This window comes from Mixia osmundae (assembly GCF_000708205.1).
Source record: "Mixia osmundae IAM 14324 unplaced genomic scaffold scaffold_1, whole genome shotgun sequence".
NCBI lineage: Eukaryota > Fungi > Basidiomycota > Mixiomycetes > Mixiales > Mixiaceae > Mixia > Mixia osmundae.
The window spans coordinates 1,068,472-1,088,537 of NW_014575563.1; the positions used below are offsets into that span (position 1 = coordinate 1,068,472).

Below are 20,066 nucleotides of genomic sequence, written 5' to 3' on the forward strand. Positions count from 1 at the left end.
CAGCAGAAAATGGCGAAGGAAAGAGCTGCAAGGCTCTTGCGACAGGCCTATGCAGACTTTGCGACCGTCTGCCCTGCCTGCACTTGCAAAGAGCTGCATGCTCGACGTCTGTCGCTTATACAATCAAGACAAACGCTTGCCGCATCAGACCGACGACCGTTCTTGGTGGACAAGAGGAGGATGGCATATAGCACGCAGCCAAGCATATCGCCCTATCTAGCTACAGACATCTTTGAAGAGCACACAAGCGAGTACGGAAGCAGGGAGCATGTTGCAGCAGATAGTACAGACCTGGCAGAGGCAGCCCGATCGCGTCTTATACAGTCAATACTCAACCAGCCTTACGAGACTGCCAACGAGACCCGGCGCAAAACGCTTGCTTCCGGTCAGTCGATCTCACCAGACGAGATCTTTGAGAGGACAGCCATGCAACGACTCGAGCTTGGCGACTTGCATGGGTTCCTCAATTGGTTCGAGCACGCGCCGCCGTTTGCAGATACGGTGCCTGGCCCAGACGATCCTGCTGAGCTTGTCACTATTGCTCTCATGCGCGACAGTATCACTGTGCGAAAGCATACACGTGCTGCAAAATTCTTGGCGGCAGCTCAGCGGTTCGTGACTGCAGCAACGAGCGAGCGGAAGCCCACCGAGCAAGCAGCTACTTTGTCGCGCGCCTTGGTGATAGCCTTTGGCACATTGGCAGCTCGCAAAGGATTTGTCACGACGACGGGGCACCTCGTGCTAGACTGGTGCAGTCGTCAACGAGCAACGCCGGAGCTCGCACAGCTCCCTGTCGACATGGTTCACGAAGCCCAGCTAACGGTCGCACAATCAGACGCGAGCCTGCGCAGACAGACCGATGAGTTTCTGCACAAAGCCGTCAATCTCTATTTACGGCGAAGATCCTCGGCGGGCTTCGAAGAGGGACTCGAGACTCTGCATCGAGCGCGCAAAGTACCAGACTTCTCGCCCAAGGGTTTACCCAATATCACCTTTGGCACTTACTCGCACATGCTCCTTGTGCTCAAAGACCAGAATGCTATCGCTCAGTGCAGATCTCTGATGCTCCTCGATCATCCTCAAGAAGCAAGTGACTCTGCACGCCAGGCAAGGATAGCCACGCGAGCGAAGCACGACGAGTGGTCAGCACGGCGACAGGCGGAGACCGCTACTGAGCTCGCCTCAGCGCTCGCCTCACATTCTGCGTCAAGAGCTTGCAAGGCTCTAGCAGCCTGCTTACATTTTGCAGTCAAAACTATTCCAGCTTCAAGAGTGGCGGCTGTTCATCAGCTCGTTGATCAACTCAGGAAGACAAAAGGCAACGAGGCAGCAGAAGAGGCATTGAAGCCTCTCGTGCGGGATCTCCGCGCTGCACAGCATCTGCGCAAGCTCGACTTGCATTGGGCGGGCTTGATGTATCACTACATCCAGTCGAACCAACCTGAGCTAGCTCTCCTTCTCTTCGAACGCAAGTTTGTACCCGGCGACTTGCCGCAAGGGACGCTCAACCAGCTACTTGACCCCGTGAGGCCCCAAGCAGAGGCGGCTGCCTCGAGCCTTTCGCTTTTCTTCGATCCGTCGACCAAGATCTTTGCGAGCCGACAGACGATGACCGTCTTGTCCCAGGCGATGCTCATGCTGACTGACTCGCTCAGCGACTTGCGAGAAGCATATGCAGCGTTTCTTGTTACGAGCTATGGCGTTGGAGGCAGTCCTGCTTCGACGATGCCAGTCAGCAAACCAACGGCTCCATCCTACCTTGTCTATCTGCGTCACTTTGCAAGGCTCAGCGCTCAGCCGGAAGAGCTGCTCGGCATACTTGATGATATGCGGCAGCACCAAACGCAGCCGACGACCGAGATCTTCAACGTCCTTGTGGGCTATTTCGCTCGCGAGGGCGATAGTCATAGCGTGTCTCTGATACTACATGCGATGGAGTTGGCTGAAGCCAAAATACTTCGACTCGGTAAACCTGTCGAAGCCTTACGATTGCCGGAAGCCATCGAATTCAACTACACTCGTCGACTACAGAGTCTTCTCTCGGATGGCTACTTTGTGCCTGCCGTCGACGATGCGACCTACACCACGATCCTTCGTGGTCTGGCAGGTGCGGCGAACACGGTATGGTTCCCTGCATGGCGGCTCGAGGCGGCCAAATTGGTCATCGCCCGACTTCAGGTAAGGCAGCCGGACCAAGTGTCACGCGATCCTCCACGGAGTGGGCGAGATTTCACAGCTTCGCGGCTGGCGCACGCGATGAAGCTCACGGCCTATATGGCTAAGAGGCTAGAGCGACGTAATAACCCAAGCATGAGATCGACCTTTGCTCTTCAGGACGGCACTGCACTCTCCGTGACTTAACCAATGCACCTGGTTTCTGGCTCTGGCTGTGTATATGAAGTGGCGTTCGTCTGCTCAGCTCCAAAAAAGAAGGTTCAGTGTTTCATCGCGAAAAGCGGTGGACAGATACGCGTGGTGGTGGAACTGAAAACAAGAAGAGGCAAATGGGCGAGGGGATATAGGGGACAGGCCAGACATAACAAGAAGATCGTCTGTCACTCATACACCTGGTCAGCCGGCGAGCGACCAGTCCGGAGGGCCTCTGACTGCGGGCATAGGCAAGAGAGCGGACTGACAAGACGCCTTTGTGCTATCAGGCGAAAACATCTACCCGCGCTATCGCAATGGCGTCAAGGAGCCTAGTCTTTGTCCTGTGCGCCCTTTCGACTGCGCTACCGGCTGTTGTCGCCCACGCACATGCTGCCAATGGCTTGCCCAGGCTTGCCGCGAGGAGCGCAGAGCAAGTCGAAAAGATCGAGCGTCTCTTCCGTAGACAATCTGCCGCGGGTACTCCCTCGACGATTGTGGGACTGCAGAGCGACTATCCGCCCATGGACGTCTTCGGACCTGCGCCTCAGCAAGCCTGGATCGACGCATACAATGTCGCAAAGGCGGCAGGACTGATTCCCGACATTCCGCCTACCACTAACAATCAAGGCACCATCACATACCCTGCCAGCGTGGCGAACCCACAGAGCGATGTCATTTGCAGCTGGACACAGAACAAATGCTTTGCGCACGACGATATACACAACGCGCCCGATGGCATGGTCGGCATCAGCTTTGATGATGGCCCACAGCTCCCCTCGCCGACGCTATACAATTTCTTGTCCCAGCAAGGCCAGAAGGCCACACATTTCTACATCGGTAGCAGAATCATTGAGAACCCGTACGTCGACCAAGCTTGACTTTCAAACGGCCAGGCTGACTCGTGTCCGTCCAGCACTATCTTTACACAAGCACTCAATAATGGCGACGAGATTGCAGTACACACTTGGGCTCATCCAGCCCTCACGTCCATGACGGACATGCAATTGCTAGGCGAGTTCGGTTGGTGCATGCAGGCCATCTACGATATGTCTGGCAAGATCCCTCGTCTATCGAGACCCCCTTATGGCGTAAGCTCCGCGGGACTACGCCCACAGAAGTCGTGCTGACTCGTGCGCCTTAGGACATCGACAATCGCGTGCGTGCGATCGCGAATCAGGTCTTTGGCCTGACGAATGTCATCTGGAATCAAGACACCCTTGACTGGACGCTTACAGACGCCAGCGCACCCGGCACCGCAACGCCCGGACGAGGACCTCAGACTGATGCGGGACTCGTCGGCGAGCTCAGCGGGTTTTACGCCGGTGCCAAATCGCCGGGACTGATCATACTCGAGCATGAATTGAGCACGCGCACGGTCGCCGGCTTCATCAACACGTATCCTCAGCTTAAGGCTGCTGGCTGGGATCCACGTTCAATCTCGGATCTCTTCGGAACGCCTTGGTATCAGAATGCCAACAATGACGAAGATGTTGCCATGTCGATGCCTATCGCCGTCGGCGGTAATCATCTGGCCTACAATGCAACGACATCAGTGGCCGCGCCATCGACTACTTCAAGCAGCTCAGTGTCTACCACGAGCGCACCTTCGACAACAATGGCTGCTCCATTGACGACCTCAATCAACTCTGCAGCCTCTGCGGCAGCCGAGTCTTCGGCAGTAGCTGTCGCTGCCGGCGGAAGCTTATCTCACTCGGATACCTCTACGACAAAGAAGAGCGCCATGTCGCTCAGCACAGGTGCCATCATTGGCATTGCTATCGGCGGTGCCGTCTTGTGCGTACACTTTCTCACTTGTAAAAGCCCGCGCTGACAGTTGCGCAGATTCATCTTGCTTTGCTCGTGCTGCTGGTTCTGCTGCTGCCATACACGCAAGCCAACCCAGGCCCGATATCGCGAAGCTTGGCAGCCCACTCAGGAGATCTCACAGCTGCCAGTCAATACTGCGCCGTACCGCGCACGCGCTCAGAATCCGAGGACGCAGCAGCATGTCACAAGAGGGGCTTACGTGCCAGCAGCTACAGGCAGACCTTCCCGAGAGATGGCACCTTCACGCTCGCCCCAGAAGCCAAGCCGAACGCGGGCGACGGGCGATCTTGGCGTTTCACACCCTTCGCGCGCTTACGAAGCGTCTACTGACGATTACCCGGCTCAACCACTTTACCCTTCGTATCATTATCAATATGATCCGCGCGGATCTTACACATCAGACACGGATCTGTCTTTCCAGGCCGATTCGCGTGATGCCTCGACACACGATCTCTTGAGCACATCACGATATCACAGACGCAACAACTCGTAATATAAGGCTCATGGACATTTCACAATAGGGGAGCATATTGTAGCATCTAATTGCGCATACAACATCTTGCAATAGGGTTCTGCTGAGTGCTAGTCATCGTCGCTAGTCCTCGTCTTCCTCGATGGCATCTAACTCGTCGTCATCCTCGCCATCGCTGGCGTTGTCATCGCCTTCGCCGGCGAGAGCAGCAAAGCTAGACGAATTGCCAAAGAACGCCGCAAAGTCGTACGGCTGGTCTGAGACCGCTTCGACAACAGAAGGAGCAGGCTCGTCTTGATCGACATCTTGCATCGAAGAACGCGCAGCCTTCTCTTTGCGCTTCTTTGCCTTCTTTTGAGCTTGCCGGGCTTCTTTGTTGAGCTGAACAGGCGCGGCATCGTCTGCAAAGACTTTCTTGACGATCGACTTGCCGCTGTCAAAGGTTACCTTCTTCTTCGGTGCCATCGAGACGATACGAGACTCCGGCTCTTCCTCAGGCTCATCGTCAACAGCCATCGACTCCTCCGCTTCCTCTTCTTCGCCCATGAGCTTGATCGTGCCAGAGACCTCGCCTGCAGGCTCGTACGTCATTCTTACGGTCTGCTTGAGCTCTTTGGCGGGCTTGACATCCGCCAAGATGCCCGTATCTGCGCGAGCAAACAGACTATCCAGGTCGAATTCGGGCGCTAGTGAAGTGAAGATGGCTGCTGAGCCTGTCTCGCCACTTGGCGCAGCCATGGGTGTGTCGCGATTGGTCTGCTCTGTCGCTGAAGGCACAGGCGGCGGCGTAGTATAGTAAGGAATCCGCCCAGAATTCCAATCTCGCAGTACAGATCTCGCCGTGCCATGTAGATCAGGAATACCACCCTGCGCTCGATAAGCTCAGTGTAGATGATCAGGTCACAAGCCTACCTTTTTCAGCCGGCCCAGTGTTCGCGCACATCCGATGAGGAAATCATTGACAGTGGAAAAGGATGGCAAGTTGTAGAGCATCATCAGATGCTCTTTTTTGCATCGACTGAGAATGAGCTCGACCGGCGAGACCGGATCCTTCAGCTTCTCCACCGGCAGAGCATTCCTGAGCACTTTCTCTGGTCCTTCATCGCCGCCTTCATAGACGACGCCGGGGCAGTCGAGTATTCGCAGTGAGCCGTCAAGTACGACCTCTTGTATCTCTTTCGTATAACCTGGCGTGGGAGCGACGCCGCAAGCTTTCGAGCGCTTGAGCGTGTTGATCAGGCTGGACTTGCCGACATTTGGCAATCCTATCAGGCCGATGGTGAGGGACGTCTTGCTCTTGACAGTGTGGCCCGTGGTGGAGTCAGTGTGTCGCGAGTAGTTCTTGAGTAGAGTCAACAAAGGATCCGTCGATGAGCCTGCGTTGGACGAGGAACTGAAGTCTGGACGCGAAGACGATAGGTTTTTGCGTTGACTTTGGGTAGATGATTTGAAGGGCAGCGTGGGAAACGATCGTCTGAGATGTTTGAGCCATGCTTCCGCATTCTCGCGAGGTATCAAATCTATGCACTCGCAATCAGCAGGAAGCCGAGTTGATCAGCCGTTCACCGCACCTATTTTATTGAGGACGAGGACGAGCTTTTTGCCGCGTTCGATGATGACTTCACGTTCGATAGCTCGGCTGCGACTGCCTTCAGGGTCACGCGCGTCTAGGACTTCGATGATGACGTCCGAGCGCGCAAGTACAGCCTTCAATGAGCGTGCATGCGTCCTCAGACTCTGTGAAGTCTTGCTGATCCTTTTGCCAGATTCGTCCACTTCGTCCAAGTCATCCGAGTCATTCTCCTCGAGATCCTCAAACTCCTCGTCTTCGGCAGCTGCAGTCGTGGCGAGAGTCGTCATGGCATCGCTTGTTGTAGCAGCCGAGCCCAAGCCGAGCTTCTGGGCTTCTTTCTTTGCTCTTTTCTCCTCTTCACGCTGCGTTTTCGCTGCTTGCGCCTCTGCTATCACTTCATCCCTGTACGGAAACTGCGACGGAATGCCGGGATCTTTCTCCTTCTCTGCAGGCAAGCGCAGGCTCAGCTCGGGTGAGACATGAAAGCTAGGCGGACTGACTGGACTTCCACGTGATATCTTTCTTGCCCTGCTTGCGGCGCTTCTTGTGCGTCTCGGATACCTTGCGCTTGATCTTCTCACGCTGATGTGTTGTCGTCCGGCGAGACGTCTTCTTCCTTATCTTCACCATCCTGCCCAGCCAGCTGCCCTCGTCGTCGTCGTCGTCCGACTTGCCTTCAAAATTTATTTGACTTCAACTTTTGCCATTCGCGCGTGTCGTCACTGCCAGCAGCGCCAAGCGCCTGACCCTCTTGACCGCTCGCAGGCGGCAATGAACAGCGTCAATGCTGCCTTTGATCAGCTGGCCGAGCTGGCCAGTGCGCCGGCAAGTCATGCATCCTGCTTCATAGGGCTCTGCCGCGTCTGACGGCGACTTTGCGCGCAGAGAGACCACCTGAAGCTCATCTCGCTCCTCCTGCTCTCAACGCCCCTGTCGCTGCTCTTTCCTCTCATGCCGGCCTCATCACCAGTGCAACATCTCTTCGCCTTTGTCGTCGCAGCCATCTATCTGGCTGTCGTCCTCGAAATGCCACGGGGATTTTTGGAGCTACTCATTAGCACACTGGTCACTTGGGCATCTGTCCGCTACTTTGTCGCGGCAGATAGAACGGCTTCACTCTCTGCGAACCAACGCGATGCGAATGGACACGCAGTGGACAAGGAGACACGGTCAGATCACATGGGTGGCAAGGGAAAAGCGGGCACATGGCCTTGGTACATCTTTGCTATCCTGATGGGCCAGCTCACGCTCAACCATATCCACCGCTACTTCTCCAACACATCACTAGACGTCATAGAGATCACTGGCTCTCAGATGGTGCTCGTCATGAAGCTCAGTCATTATGCTTGGAATGCCTACGATGGAACGCGTCCATTGGAGGAGCTGGACGATCGTCAAAAAGGCGACCGCATCACCGAGCTACCGGGTTTGCTCGAGTTTCTCGGCTTCAGGTGGCTCGCATCGTGCTCCGAGCTTGTGGACGACATGCTGACCCGTCGCATAGCTTCTTCTTTCCGTCCATCCTTGTGGGGCCGTCTTTCACCTTTGCAAGCTACCGGGCCTTCACTTCGCGATCTCTCTTTGCGTCCGTTGAGGGCAAAGAGAAAGCCACTGCTCTCGCACGCCAACGTCTGCCCAAAGGCCGCACAAAACGAGCCCTGCGGCAATACTGTATTGGCGCGCTCTACCTTGCGCTCTACTCGCTCTTTGCTGCAAAGTATAGCTATGCTACCGTCGTCTCGCCCAGTATGCGTCATGCTGGCTGGTTCAAAACTGTCTTGTGGATGAATGCTGCCGGCTTCTTTGCGAGGACAAAGTACTATGCCGTCTGGACTTTTGCGTACGTGTCTCGCAACTCCAAACTGAGCATCACTCAGTCACACGAGCTGGGCAGAGAGGCAGCCTGTATTGCCAGTGGGATAGCATGGAACCCTCGGAGCGGAAAGTATGATGGCTCACGCAACGTCAAGATCCGATCCATCGAATTCGCCGAGAACTTCAAGATCTTGCTGGACAGCTGTGAGTCGCTTCGCCTCGAGGCCAAGACCAGCAGTGCTCAGACGACCGGTACAGGGAATATGAACACGAATGTCTGGCTGCGCGAGTGCGTCTATAAGCGGACAGCGCGAAAAGGCAGGAAACCAGGCTTCAAGAGCACGATGGCTACTTTCGCAACGAGCGCGCTGTGGCATGGCATCAACATCAATTACTTCTTTACCTTCCTCATGGTATGTCGCTTGAGTCCTTCCATAACGAGCGCTGATACGAGCCCGTCGGCTCGACAGGGCGGCTTTCTGCAAGCCCTCGGCAGACAGATTCGCACGACGATCAGGCCGTTCCTTTTACCTGCAGGCATCACAGCCGTCACACCTGCGACAAGTCCAGAGATAGGCACAAATGGCTTCGATTTCAAGAAGCCACCTCTGCGCCTGCCTGCACCATCACTAGCAAAGCGGACCTACGATGTGCTCTCCATCGTCGCCACACAAGCAGCACTCAACTACATCGTAGCGCCTTTTATGCTGCTCGAATTGAGACCCACGCTCGTTTGCTGGCAAAGAGTAGGCTGGTACGGTCACATCATCACCTTTGTGCCTTTGACGTTCTACTGGCTCGGCGGGGGCGCGTTCCTCAAGGGTCAACTGAAGGCAAGGGAAAAGCATGCAGCTAGACAGAAAGGGCAGAGCGATAGAGCAGACAAGCGGATAGAGACGACGATCGAGCGGACGCACGAAAAGGCGCGACAGCCCAGTGTGCGGGATGCTTCGCACATTCCATCGCTGTAGATCGCATGCATCTTGCTGAACACAGCCTTTGCCGAGTGGAAAGGTTGCTGAATCCAAAGTCTGGCGAGCGTGCGAGCACACCACGAGAGGTGTGCGAATCTCGACAAGTACGCGCGCGGGAGAAGTTTTGAGCCGTTCCACGCTACAGCCAATGTGACAGAGCAAGAAGAATGCGGAACCCAAAGGAAGAATTTGATCATCGGAGTCACGTGACAACATCATATCGCGAGCGTGATGAGTTTGACGGTCGTGTACTCTGCGAGGCCATACTTGCTTCCTTCTCTTCCGAAGCCGGACTCCTTGATTCCTCCGAACGGTATGCAAGATTGAGACAGCATGCCTGTGTTCACACCGACCTGCGCCACGGGTCATTATGGCCAACGCAACATGCGCTCAGTGCTTACCATGCCGACTTCGAGGGCTTCCGCAACCCGGAAGATCCGGCCCACGTCCTTTGAGTAGAAGTAGCCAGAAAGTCCAACGTCTGTATCGTTAGCAAGCTTGAGGACATCCTCTTCTGTCTCGAACTTGAATAGCGCAGCGACAGGTCCTGCGAGCATGAGATCAGCTCTTGGCTCAGCTCTGCTCTATCATCCGCACCGAATGTCTCGTCCTGAGCAATCATGATGTCGTTGGGCACGTCAGTGATGACGGTAGGCTCGAAAAAGTTGCCCTTGATGCGCTTCCCGCCCACGATGACTTGACCACCTCGCTTCTTTGCATCTTCGACGTGCTTCTCGACCTTCTCCATAGCCCGTGCATGAATGAGTGGACCGTGTGTCGTTCCTTCCTCGAACCCGTTGCCTACTTTGAACTTGTCCACTTTCTCGGCCAGTCTTGATGCAAACTCGGCGTAAACGCCAGATTGAACGTATAGACGATTCGCGCAGACGCAAGTCTGACCCGAGGATCTGAACTTGCAAGCGATGGCGCCCGCTACCGCTGCATCGATATCGGCATCATCAAAGACGATGAAAGGCGCATTGCCACCGAGCTCGAAAGAGCATTTCTTGAGTGTAGACGAGGCTTGTGACATGAGCAATTTGCCGACGCCCGTCGAGCCTGTGAACGTAATCTTCTTGACAGTCTTGTTCTCGCAAAGCTCCTTGCCGACGTCCTTCATGTGCTTATCGGTCGTGACGATATTGATGAGTCCATCCGGAATGCCAGCTTCCTGGGCCAGATGGACCAAAGCTAAGCAGGTAAAAGGCGTCTCGGCCGGTGCTTTGACGACGACACTGCAGCCTGCAGCCAGTGCTGCACCCATCTTTCGCGTGATCATGGCGAGCGGAAAGTTCCATGGGCAGATTGCAGCGCAGACGCCGACGCCTTGCTTGATGACGAGATTCCTCTGGCCGGCAACGGGCGAGGGAATGATGTCGCCATAATCGCGTACTGCTTCTTCTGCGAACCACTCGATGAAGCTTGCGCCGTATGTTGCTTCTCCCTTTGCATCTGCCAGAGGCTTGCCGTTCTCCAGTGTGATAATGGTCGCAATGTCGTCAGAGTTGGCCACGAGGAGATCATAGAACTTCTTCATGATATCGTGTCGCTGTCGTCCTGTCGTCTTTGACCAGGACTGGTAGGCTTTGTAAGCATGTTGGATAGCCTCTTGCGTCTCTTTGACGCCTTGATCGGGAACATGGCCAATCACTTCTTCTGTCGCAGGATCAGTGACGGCAAAAGTTCCCCCGCTCGTCGCCTGAGTGATGAATTTGCCATTGATGAAGGCTGCTTCGTGGAAGAGCTCGGGCTTGTTGAGTCGCTTGGCTGATTTGGAGCCTTCTGATGAGGCCATCCTTCGTAGAGTGGCAGTGGTCTGCTTCGGTAGACGGGGACGGTTCGGAGATGGAGCCAATCGCAGGCTACTATGACAGCGGTGGGATAGTGCGCGAGTCTGGCGGCTCAGAGTGCTACAGACAAGTGGTGAAAGCTTGCTAGTGGTGGGTAAAAGTGCGCTCGCTCGTCCAAGCATCCGCCGCTCTGCTCACACAACTGACGGCGTTACGTCATGGCGAAACGCGTCAAGGCGAGAGCGTCGACCGTCACGCACACTCGCGACAGCCAGCCTCACGATGCTACCGGCATGCACTTGCTCTGCCCGAGTGTCTCATCGTGCAATACAGCGTGCAGCATCAACCCGGCTGACCGATGGCCCTTTGACACGATTGCAAGTCAGGCGAACATCGAGCAAAGATACTCCGAGAGTTGTCCCCCAGACTGTTCGTCAGCTGCACGCAAGCGCGCGTTCGCAATCTACGTATGACGAGTATGTTGGGCTTTACATCGTGGTGGCAGTTGGACCTGATGAGCTTGCAGTTTTGTGAACGTACTCTCCGATGCGCCGCGGCCTGCGATCATCGTCGAAACAGCATCAGAGGAGAAAGGCTTCATGCTGTCGGATGGTCTCACGCTACCCCAGGCATGCATCTTCCTCAACGGCTCGACGTTTCTATGGGATGTGCCTGAAGCGCCCCAAGACTTCACTTGGCAAGACTGGTCCATTGATCACTTCAAGATATTCGAAGTCGTTTCCCCTCGTCCAGGCTCGTGTGCTCTCTCGCGTCATCCACACAGCTCCCTGACTATGGAGACGTCCTGAGCAGAGATACTCTTTCTGGGTACAGGCGCAAAGACGGCTCCTTCACCGCCATGGCTGAGGAAATACATGACACACCTTGGCATTCAGTTGGATGTGCTCGATTCGGCGAGTGCTCTGTCTCTGCCAGCCAGTATCCACGGCTGACTACGGATGGAAACGAGCAGAGCAATGCTTGTGCGACGTTCAATCTACTTGCCGAAGAGGGCAGACGCGTTGCGGGCGCTGTGCTGCCTCTCCGACCGATGCCATCACGACCGACTTCATAGCTAGATGCGCATCACAGACTTGTACGACCTCATGACATGTTTGCACGGTTGTCATGTCAAATAATGCGAATTTCGAGGGTGGGCGGCACCTGATCCCGATCCTGAGTGGGCGTCAATTTCAATTTGAGTTTGACCATTGTCGACAGCTGTCTGGACCATTGAGGCACCTTGCTCCACACAAGACGTGCCCTCAGCCCGACCAGGCCGCACCCTCTTACAGTCAACGCCTCACAGGAGCAGTTCAGCTTGCAAGCAGGTAGTGACCAGATGGCCGTCACCAATCAGAATAGTCATACGCCCAAGGCCGTATTGGCAACCGCGCCCTTTGATAGCATACGGCCTGATTCTGCCACCCATCCCCAGGTGGGCAGACTGCCGTTCGAAGGACAGCCTTTCAGCAATCTCCAGCCCAAAGTTCTGCCTGCTAGCTCGCTGCCCGGACTGAGCCAGTCTGCTCTCTCGGCTCGTCCGAGTACTTCAGCTGCCGGTACACCGGATGCGACGGCTGCCTTACCCCCACCTATCGCTCCACAAAGTACTTCTTCGGGTAGGTTCACTCGCCCAGACTGGAGTCACGCATCACTGATACATCACCTGATTGCAGGACTGCGTTCAAGTCAACAGAGCCAGGAAAAGGCAAGCGACGCGGGTCACTCGTCTGGCTACCACCACCAGCGTACCTCTCCTGTCGCTCCGGCTCCCTCGAAGACCAAGCCGACGCGCAAAGTTTTGCTTTGCATCCCTCTGCCGCAGTGGAGGCGCAAGTCCAAGGGCGACCGGCTGGCCTCGGACCCGCCCCAAGTATCCGAAAAGAGTTTATACGCTCAAGCTGACAATGCGGCACCTCAATCTGCTCCGAGTGCGCCGAAACCCAGAATGAGCAAGAAGACAAGCATGTCCATCGTTCCAAAGAATTGGAAAGAGTACAACGCGCTCTACTCTCGAAGAGCTATCGACGTTGAGGATCCTCCCCTGCCCCCTGCGCGAGCACTGCTGCAGACGTCCACACCCTCAGCAGCACCAGCAAGCGAGGAGTCCGATCCATACGACATGGGCTACTATTCTGCGCCAGTACCCGAGGATGAAGCCGATAGACAGAGAGCAGTCGAGCGTCTCGATCTCTTCACCCAGCACGACAAGCTCATCGATCCACTCGTTAAGCCCGCGAGCGCTGTAGAGTCGAGCGGAGATGCAGAAGCGGATCTCGCTGCTTCGGGTGCAGCTGCAAAGGCAGCACTCGAGTCGGGAGGTCAATCGTTTGAGACTCACCCGGCCTTCCGCAATATCGTCCAAGAGGCCAGAGAGATGTTTGGCACAAAGGTCTCGCTCCTCACTGTGCTCTCGGACGACAAGCAGCTGTTCCTGGCAGAGACTGGTCTCGGGGGCATGCGTGAGACTCCGCGAGGTAAGTCTGTGAGCCACGAGTCAAGAGATTCTACTGACGTGCTGGCTGTACAGACGCAAGCTTCTGCTCTCACACGATCCTCAGCAACCAGAATCAGGGCTTCGTGCTGTCAGTGCCTCGAAAATGCGTCTCGAGCTTGACTAATCCGCTCGATGCAGACTGGATACGCAGAATGACTGGCGATTCACCAATGCGCCTTATGTCAAGATGGCCGGTGCTCGCTTCTATGCGGGTGTGCCTCTGATGGCACCCGATATCGTCAATGCTCGTCAGGCAGGCAGTGGTCAGCCAATAGGAACCCTCTGTGTCATCGACGACAAGCCGCGCACCCAGTTCACACAGGAAGAGCGCAGGAAGCTAGTCAAGCTGGCAGACATGGCCCGCAGGGAGATCGATAACTGGCATCGCAAAGCGCTCGAAGCTAAAGCTGCCCGAATGCAAACGACGCTCGAAAGGTGGCAAGCCGAACGACAGTCTCTTGCATCAATCGGAGAAGAACCTGCCTCGCCCAACAGTGAGAAGCATCCAGGCAATGCCAGCTCTGTAGCTGGCGATGGCTCGACGACGAATAGCAAGGAAGTCTCGAAGTTCTCGCTGCCAGCGAGGCATGTGACTGTGCGAGAAGAACGCGCTGGATTGCAGCGCGTTTTCGATGTTGCTTGCTCAGCCATCGGCAAAGAGCTCCGCCTAGATCTCGTTTATCTAGCAGCGATGAAGGTAGACGAAGGCAGGTACGGTACAGCACCGACCGCTCACTCGCTATCTGTTCTGGGGGCTTATGGCATGCCGGATCCGGCACCTTCATTCGATGGCGCACTGCATCTCAAAGCTGCGCGCTCACCGGAAAGAGGATTGCTCTACCAGAATGCGAAGTCGACAGCTGGTCTGTATGCTTCCGGCCTTCTCGTGCCGGTCGAGGAATTCAAAGCCGAAGGGAAAGCGTATGTGCTTGGCGCGTTCACTGAAGATCCCAAATTTGTCTTTGGCATGGAGGTATGTCGCTTTCCGCTTCTCATGAGCCCTTCCTGACGTTGATGCAGCATCTCGAGTTTGTCCGCTCCTTCTCCTCCGAGCTGGTCTACTATGTCTCCAAGCATGTCAAAGTCTACTAAAGTACCGTTCTTGCTTCTTCGTATGTCGAGGGTTGTTGTTTGCTATAGTCAATTGCACTCGTAGGACAACATCAGACAGTTACATCTTCATCCCGCTCGGTAGGCTGCGGGGGAAATACAGGCGATCTGCTGGGCGTTTCTGTGCCCTCTGCGCGCCGTCGTCGAGGATAGTATGTCCTGTAAGCAGGACTAGCCTCTTGCTCGTCTTCGTCGTCTGTCTCGTCCACGTCGTTGGCGCCGCGGCTTGAAGCAGCAGAAGACTCGGCAAGCGCACTTTCTCGCCAGGCTCTAGTGGCGTCATCGACAGGTGTGGCGCTTCTCGCTGATTGCGTATCACGGCCGCCCACGAGGCTCGTCGTACCGCGCTTGACAGCTGACCACTTTTGCTTGAGATCAATGACGATGCTCTCACTCCTCGTCAACTGGAATTCGGGCTGATCAGGCTCGTCTGCGCAAGGCAACCAAGGCGCTGGAAGCTGTCCAGTAAGCGCAGGATGGCCATATCGCCGTCTGCCTGTGTTGAGCACGCCAGTGAAGACGTCTGACATGGGCGGTTGCGAGTAGTCCGTGCGATGGTCCTGACCAACGATATAGAGTGACTCGTCACGATGCGCATAGCGCGCTCGGTTGAGTGTCGTTTGGCCTTGTGTCACAGGATGACCTTTGTGAAGCCTCTCGACATCGCTCGCACTACCCGCTTGCATCTCACTCGCTTGCGATAGATTTGTGTACTTGGTCAGTGGGCCGTAGAGCGTGTGGATCTTGCGCGTCGTCCAGAGCGTGAAGAGAATGAGTGGTGCCATGGCTACCGAGAATTCGAAGGCTTCTCGTGTAGTGAATAAACCCGTCATGAAGAGTTGGAAGATGATCAGGCCTAGGCTGAGACGACCAAAGGCGATTGGCCACGCTTGACCTCGAGACTCATATGGTTTATAGTAAACTGCAAAGGCTTTGTCAGCCTCAAGCGAGCATGAGACAATATGAGATGCGCACCGAAGAGGAAATTGTATTTGTAGACGAGATACGCCATGCCAAAATAGCAGGTGCCAAAGAGGAGCACAAGAGGCGCAATGATGGAGTAATTGAGGCAGATGATGAAGATCAGAATCGCTTGGGGATAGACTTGACCGAGATTGAGGATGGGTGGCGCATTGAGCTCTGCATGATCGCGAGGTGTACGCGTCAAGAAGATGCGACAGAACCAGCGAGGCACAACGGTTGAAAGTTGGACAAGCTGAAGAGGCATGATCGCCAACCCTTGCAACTGTGACAGCTCGTCAGCGTGGGTACCACTGATATACTGAACTACGAACCATGACATAAGAGATGAAGAAGTTACGACCGCCTGGCAATGAGGTGGCCAGCTTTTCCAGGATCTTTGTGGGCTTATCAGCAAGCTCGACGAGCAGACTGAGCGTCTGTACGGCCAAGAAGATGAAGAAGACAGTGAAGAGCAAGAACATGAAGTAGACTTTCATGAGCGAGTACTCGATCCATGATTTTGCTCTGAGGCCTTTGAAGGTGCATAGCGCGCTGATGATGTAGGGAAGCGTCTGGTTGAAGATGACGATGGCCAGAGTGGGCAAGGTGTTGCTGACAAAGGCCTGAACTGTGACATTCTTGGCGAGCGCCTTTGCTAGCCAGGGTGCATACTTTTCGACAGTCTTGATATTGAGCAAGCTTGCCAAGAGACCGACTGGAATGAACCAGAACAGCAGCAATAGCAAGGTTGTGACATTGACAATGATGGCCCTGACGGTGATGCTGTTGTCAGATAGCGCCATATTGCCCCAATGGATGTCGCGCGGCTCAGGAGCAAGTGTTGCCCTGAGGATCTCCGGTTGGGGATAGTGGACGACCTGTGAAGCTACTTGAGCATCCGATAGCTTCTCGAAGGTGACAAAGGCTATGTCGGTAGGGTAGAAACGACCTGCTCGTCGATCTCGCACGGCTTCGTCTGCATCCCGGAACAGCTGGGCATAGTAGTTGAGCGCATCAACTTTCGATCGAAACCAGCCAGGCCGAACAGTGGGCCTCTTCTTGCCGGGAATCATGAACATGGGCGGAGGCATGCGCAATTGCGCTTCTTCATCGTCGACCTTGCTGCTCGATCGCGCTATACTTGCTGACTCATGCTCGCCGGAGAGAGCATCGCCGTCTTGAGTTGTGGGGATCAGATCGTCTACTTTTGCATCTGTCGATGGCAGCAGTGGCTGTCTTTGGGCGTCCGGGATGGTTTCGTCGTGCACGTGAGGCTCGCCATTCGCGCCTCGTGCATCGAACGGTGCGACGGGAGCTAGATAGCCTGCCCGGTCGTCTGGCGGCTTGCTTGTTGTGGGCTGCGATTCAGTGTCGAGTATTTTATCGACTTCTGCATCGCGGTCGTAGCCTAAGAAAGGCCGCACAGGATTGCCAGCGTACTGTGCCCAAGCGCTCTCCAGCTTGAGCAGTGCGTGCGTGCGTATGTGGATGAGATCTGCCAGTGTGCCTACTTCTCTTCCCACAGAGACAGACTCGACCGCGAGACCCATGTTCTCCCAATACTCTGCCAACTTGACTTCGGCTCTCAAATGTCGAGGTAGCTTGCTCAATAAGACCGTACGAGCAGGTATGGAGTGCGCATGATCGAGCGAAAAGAGCTGTCTGAGATGCACGAATGATCTGTAGTGTCGATGGAGCATGTAGAGCAACATGAGCGTGAAGAGGTAGGTGTAGGCGAGATGGGTGGACAGGTAGAGCGCCGAGGGTGGAGGCGGTTTTGCAGGCTCGTGCTTGCTACCCGACTCATCACCCTTGTCGCGGCCATCCTTGTCTACTGGAACGCCGTCGATGATGCCGTTCTCTCTGAAATTGATGGGTGCGAGGATGGAGAAAGCCAGGATGGTGGCCAAGAGGAAAAAGTAGAAAGCCATCTTGAAGAAGCCGAGCAGGACTGCCGCATCGAGTCCGACGAGCTGCAGCACGCTCAACTCGCTCACCCTGAGCGTCGGTAGAATCCAACCCAGGAAACTCGTCGGCGAAAGAGCTGCCAGCGTCGAGGGATCGGTCGAGAGCGATTTGTCGTGTACCTCATGAGGTGTGAAGCCCCGGAGGAGCGTTCGAGGCGCATAGAGTACCTTGAACTTGTTCCGAAGAAGGCAAAAGGTGCCGAAGCAGGTGACAAAGACAAAGGCGCAGAGGACGAGCTGCGTGCTCAGCCATGCACCTGTCAGTTGTCCTGCTCTATCGCGCGGATTGCCTGCCGTGTTGCACGAGATGAGCATGGCTGCCGTGATGTCATGTCAAGCTTCACTGACCTGGCACATCGCCGTCGCCTGGATCCAAGTCCATCGCCCCGGCCTGTCCTCACTTTGTTGCGTCGATGATGCAAAACACGCGCGGTCGCCGACAGCAGCAGCAGCAGCCAGTCAGTGACTCGAGCTCTCGCCGGTTCACCGGACACTGCCACCCTCGTCCCGAGCAGCATCGACAAGACTGTAGAGGCAGACTCGAGCGATGGCGGCAAGGAAGAGCAGCACGCGGGGACAGCTCGAGGCCTATATCGGTCAGTACCTCGCGATAGGCGCCCAGAGCCTCACTGACACCCTCACGCCTTCTCCCATCGCCTCGTCGCGCCTTCTGCGATGGACTTCTCACGAGTACAGAGCGCGCATGCGATCCCTACAGGCCTCAGCCCGACATGGCCCTCAATCTCGAAGTAGCCGACTTGATCAACTCGAAGAAGGCCAACACGTCAGCACAGATCATCTCGGCGCTGCTCAGGCACTGATGTCGCATTGACTATCGCAGTCCCCGCGAAGCAGCGATGGAAGTGGTGAAATATGTCAATGATCGCAGGCAACACGTCGCCATGCTCGCGCTTCATGTGTGTCCGCTCTTCCTCAATCAGTCTGCACTGACTGAGCATGAGACAACACACAGCTACTCGATACGCTGGTCAAGAACTGCGGCTATCCGTTCCACCTGCAAGTCGCGACAAAAGACTTCCTCAACGAACTCGTCAGGCGGTTTCCGGAACGGCCGCCTATGTACCCTCCGCCGCCGATGAGCAAGATCCTCAGCCTCGTCAACGAATGGAAGAATACCATCTGTGTTCACTCGCGAGGGAAAGAAGATCTTGTCCATGTACGGGATATGTGGCGCTTGCTCAGCTACAAGGGTTCGTGCCCTTTGCCGAGTGTTGCCCTGTTTTGGTCACTTAGCCACTGGGAGCGAGCAGGCTACAGGTTCCCTGACTTTGACAAACGTGCGGCGCAAGTGCTCAACCCCATACATGTCAGTCGCGCGTAAAGCATAGATAAGTAGTCTGATGCTCTATTTCGCCTCTTAGAGTCTCAAGTCGCCCGAAGAACTAGAAGAGGAGGACAGAGCCGCACAAGCAGCAGTCAGTCGAATCGCACGCTCTGACGACAATGCTGATCGTCACTGCAGAAACTGCAAGAGTTGATCAGACGAGGAAGCCCGAAAGATCTAGCGGCGGCCCAGGAGCTCATGAAGATTATGTCTGGCGCGGTCGGTCATATCTGTCCAGTTGTCGTCTGAACGCTGACTGGGCATGTTACGACAGGAGCCGGACAAGCGGCCAGACTATGCAGAACAATCGCAGAAAGAGCTCAACGCGATACAGTCGCGCGTGTTGACGCTTAACGAGATGCTCAATAATGCTCAGCCCGGCGAACGATTCGTCGAGGGCGATGCCTACGATGTACGTTCGTGACTCACGTACCCATACAGTCACTGATGATGATGGCGCAGCAAATCGCAACGCGGTGTCGGAACGTGCAGCCCAAGATACAGAAATGGATCACGGAAGCGGCCGAGAGCAATCCGGATCAGATGGGTGCGTATGACCTCAATGAGACGACCCTGCTCTAGCTGATGACATTGCAGACAAATTGCTGATGATGAATGACCTGCTGAACAACGTCTTGACGAGGTACGAGGCATTCAAGAAAGGCGACAGGACAGCTACAGCCGAGATCGATCCTGCTTTTGCATCTGCAGCTGCGCAGACGCAAGCACGGAAGAGTCTATCCAATGGTCGACCGGCTGCCAATGGCAAAGCCAAAGCTGCTCCGCTCAACCTCATCGATTTTGACGACTTTGTCTCCGCCGAACCGGAAGATGCCGCGAGTGGCCTCGCGGGCCTCAGCCTGACGGGCGATCCAGCGCCTGCTCCGACGGATGCTTCTGGCTTGCCGCTGGACCTTTTCAGCTCGAACGGCACAGCATCGAGTGCTACGCCCTACGCACGAGCTCAGCAGCAACAACAGCAGCAAAAGAGCAACGCCGATATCATGTCTTTCTTCGCTTCGAGCCAGCCGAACGCATCGGCTGCGTGGGGCAGCACAGTCTCTGCGCCAGTGTCTGTCAATACGGGCACAGACACGCCTACCGGTGGGCAGTATGCTTTTGGCTCGATCCAGCTCGGCGCACCGAGTACATCTAGACAGGCTTCAGGTAGCACGCCAAACTACACATCACCTGTGCCTGCTGCAGCTCAGCCGCAGCCAAAGCACGATCCTTTTGGCGATCTGCTGTCTTGATGGCAAAGGGTCTAACGAGCGTATACATTTGTTGTAACAATGCTGCACAACGGCGTCTGTCGAGCGTCTACAGGGTGTTTCGCCCGCTCTCGGGCAGCGGCAAGAAG

General features: G+C 55.5%; 8 protein-coding genes across 8 annotated transcripts; 5 read left to right on the forward strand and 3 right to left on the reverse strand.

The window, feature by feature from the left end:
• Positions 1 to 9: 9 nt before the first annotated feature.
• Positions 10 to 4,690, forward strand: L969DRAFT_43100 (carbohydrate esterase family 4 protein; the record flags this gene model as incomplete). Its single annotated transcript, XM_014715463.1, has 5 exons — positions 10 to 2,352; positions 2,619 to 3,229; positions 3,284 to 3,458; positions 3,512 to 4,164; positions 4,213 to 4,690. The coding sequence occupies 5 exons, from the start codon at positions 10 to 12 to the stop codon at positions 4,688 to 4,690; spliced, it is 4,260 nt and encodes a 1,419-aa protein (XP_014570949.1).
• Positions 4,691 to 4,792: 102 nt separating this feature from the next.
• On the reverse strand, positions 4,793 to 6,872 carry L969DRAFT_91778 (uncharacterized protein; the record flags this gene model as incomplete). Its single annotated transcript, XM_014715464.1, has 4 exons — positions 4,793 to 5,536; positions 5,582 to 6,189; positions 6,241 to 6,687; positions 6,743 to 6,872. The coding sequence occupies 4 exons, from the start codon at positions 6,870 to 6,872 to the stop codon at positions 4,793 to 4,795; spliced, it is 1,929 nt and encodes a 642-aa protein (XP_014570950.1).
• A 321-nt stretch (positions 6,873 to 7,193) lies between these two features.
• Positions 7,194 to 9,028, forward strand: L969DRAFT_14532 (uncharacterized protein; the record flags this gene model as incomplete). The annotated part of the gene is made up of 5 exons (XM_014714899.1): positions 7,194 to 7,693; positions 7,747 to 8,082; positions 8,137 to 8,261; positions 8,316 to 8,470; positions 8,528 to 9,028. 5 exons carry the CDS (start codon positions 7,194 to 7,196, stop codon positions 9,026 to 9,028), a joined length of 1,617 nt encoding a protein of 538 aa, XP_014570385.1.
• Positions 9,029 to 9,199: 171 nt separating this feature from the next.
• Positions 9,200 to 11,050, reverse strand: L969DRAFT_84187 (uncharacterized protein). Its single transcript, XM_014715465.1, has 3 exons — positions 9,629 to 11,050; positions 9,433 to 9,578; positions 9,200 to 9,384 (listed from the first exon to the last, which is right to left on the reverse strand). Exons 1-3 carry the CDS (start codon positions 10,824 to 10,826, stop codon positions 9,247 to 9,249), a joined length of 1,482 nt encoding a protein of 493 aa, XP_014570951.1. The 5' UTR covers positions 10,827 to 11,050; the 3' UTR covers positions 9,200 to 9,246.
• A 22-nt stretch (positions 11,051 to 11,072) lies between these two features.
• On the forward strand, positions 11,073 to 11,887 carry L969DRAFT_84188 (uncharacterized protein). The gene is made up of 3 exons (XM_014715466.1): positions 11,073 to 11,297; positions 11,348 to 11,574; positions 11,635 to 11,887. The coding sequence occupies exons 1-3, from the start codon at positions 11,104 to 11,106 to the stop codon at positions 11,772 to 11,774; spliced, it is 561 nt and encodes a 186-aa protein (XP_014570952.1). The 5' UTR covers positions 11,073 to 11,103; the 3' UTR covers positions 11,775 to 11,887.
• A 147-nt stretch (positions 11,888 to 12,034) lies between these two features.
• L969DRAFT_143306 (uncharacterized protein) lies at positions 12,035 to 14,407 on the forward strand. Its single transcript, XM_014715467.1, has 4 exons — positions 12,035 to 12,443; positions 12,501 to 13,301; positions 13,355 to 13,409; positions 13,460 to 14,407. The coding sequence occupies exons 1-4, from the start codon at positions 12,164 to 12,166 to the stop codon at positions 14,328 to 14,330; spliced, it is 2,007 nt and encodes a 668-aa protein (XP_014570953.1). The 5' UTR covers positions 12,035 to 12,163; the 3' UTR covers positions 14,331 to 14,407.
• Positions 14,408 to 14,484: 77 nt separating this feature from the next.
• Positions 14,485 to 17,743, reverse strand: L969DRAFT_91783 (uncharacterized protein; the record flags this gene model as incomplete). The annotated part of the gene is made up of 4 exons (XM_014715468.1): positions 14,485 to 15,353; positions 15,407 to 15,677; positions 15,727 to 17,651; positions 17,710 to 17,743. The coding sequence occupies 4 exons, from the start codon at positions 17,741 to 17,743 to the stop codon at positions 14,485 to 14,487; spliced, it is 3,099 nt and encodes a 1,032-aa protein (XP_014570954.1).
• Positions 17,744 to 17,908: 165 nt separating this feature from the next.
• On the forward strand, positions 17,909 to 20,023 carry L969DRAFT_100826 (uncharacterized protein; the record flags this gene model as incomplete). Its single annotated transcript, XM_014715469.1, has 10 exons — positions 17,909 to 17,957; positions 18,058 to 18,145; positions 18,203 to 18,278; positions 18,335 to 18,572; positions 18,633 to 18,688; positions 18,744 to 18,797; positions 18,845 to 18,925; positions 18,981 to 19,118; positions 19,169 to 19,253; positions 19,304 to 20,023. 10 exons carry the CDS (start codon positions 17,909 to 17,911, stop codon positions 19,957 to 19,959), a joined length of 1,521 nt encoding a protein of 506 aa, XP_014570955.1. The 3' UTR covers positions 19,960 to 20,023.
• Positions 20,024 to 20,066: the final 43 nt, after the last annotated feature.

Bases quoted from the DNA above. Each gene is read 5' to 3' on its own strand.
- L969DRAFT_84187 (XM_014715465.1), bottom strand. From the start codon at position 10,826: ATGGCCTCATCAGAAGGCTCCAAATCAGCCAAGCGACTCAACAAGCCC. The intron at 9,579-9,628 runs GTGCGGATGATA...TCATGCTCGCAG, and splicing joins TGCTCAGGACGAGACATTCG to GACCTGTCGCTGCGCTATTC. The intron at 9,385-9,432 runs GTAAGCACTGAG...CCCGTGGCGCAG, and splicing joins AAGCCCTCGAAGTCGGCATG to GTCGGTGTGAACACAGGCAT.
- L969DRAFT_84188 (XM_014715466.1), top strand. From the start codon at position 11,104: ATGCTACCGGCATGCACTTGCTCTGCCCGAGTGTCTCATCGTGCAATA. The intron at 11,298-11,347 runs GTATGTTGGGCT...ATGAGCTTGCAG, and splicing joins TCGCAATCTACGTATGACGA to TTTTGTGAACGTACTCTCCG. The intron at 11,575-11,634 runs GCTCGTGTGCTC...CGTCCTGAGCAG, and splicing joins AGTCGTTTCCCCTCGTCCAG to AGATACTCTTTCTGGGTACA.
- L969DRAFT_143306 (XM_014715467.1), top strand. From the start codon at position 12,164: ATGGCCGTCACCAATCAGAATAGTCATACGCCCAAGGCCGTATTGGCA. The intron at 12,444-12,500 runs GTAGGTTCACTC...ACCTGATTGCAG, and splicing joins TCCACAAAGTACTTCTTCGG to GACTGCGTTCAAGTCAACAG. The intron at 13,410-13,459 runs GTCAGTGCCTCG...CGCTCGATGCAG, and splicing joins CAGAATCAGGGCTTCGTGCT to ACTGGATACGCAGAATGACT.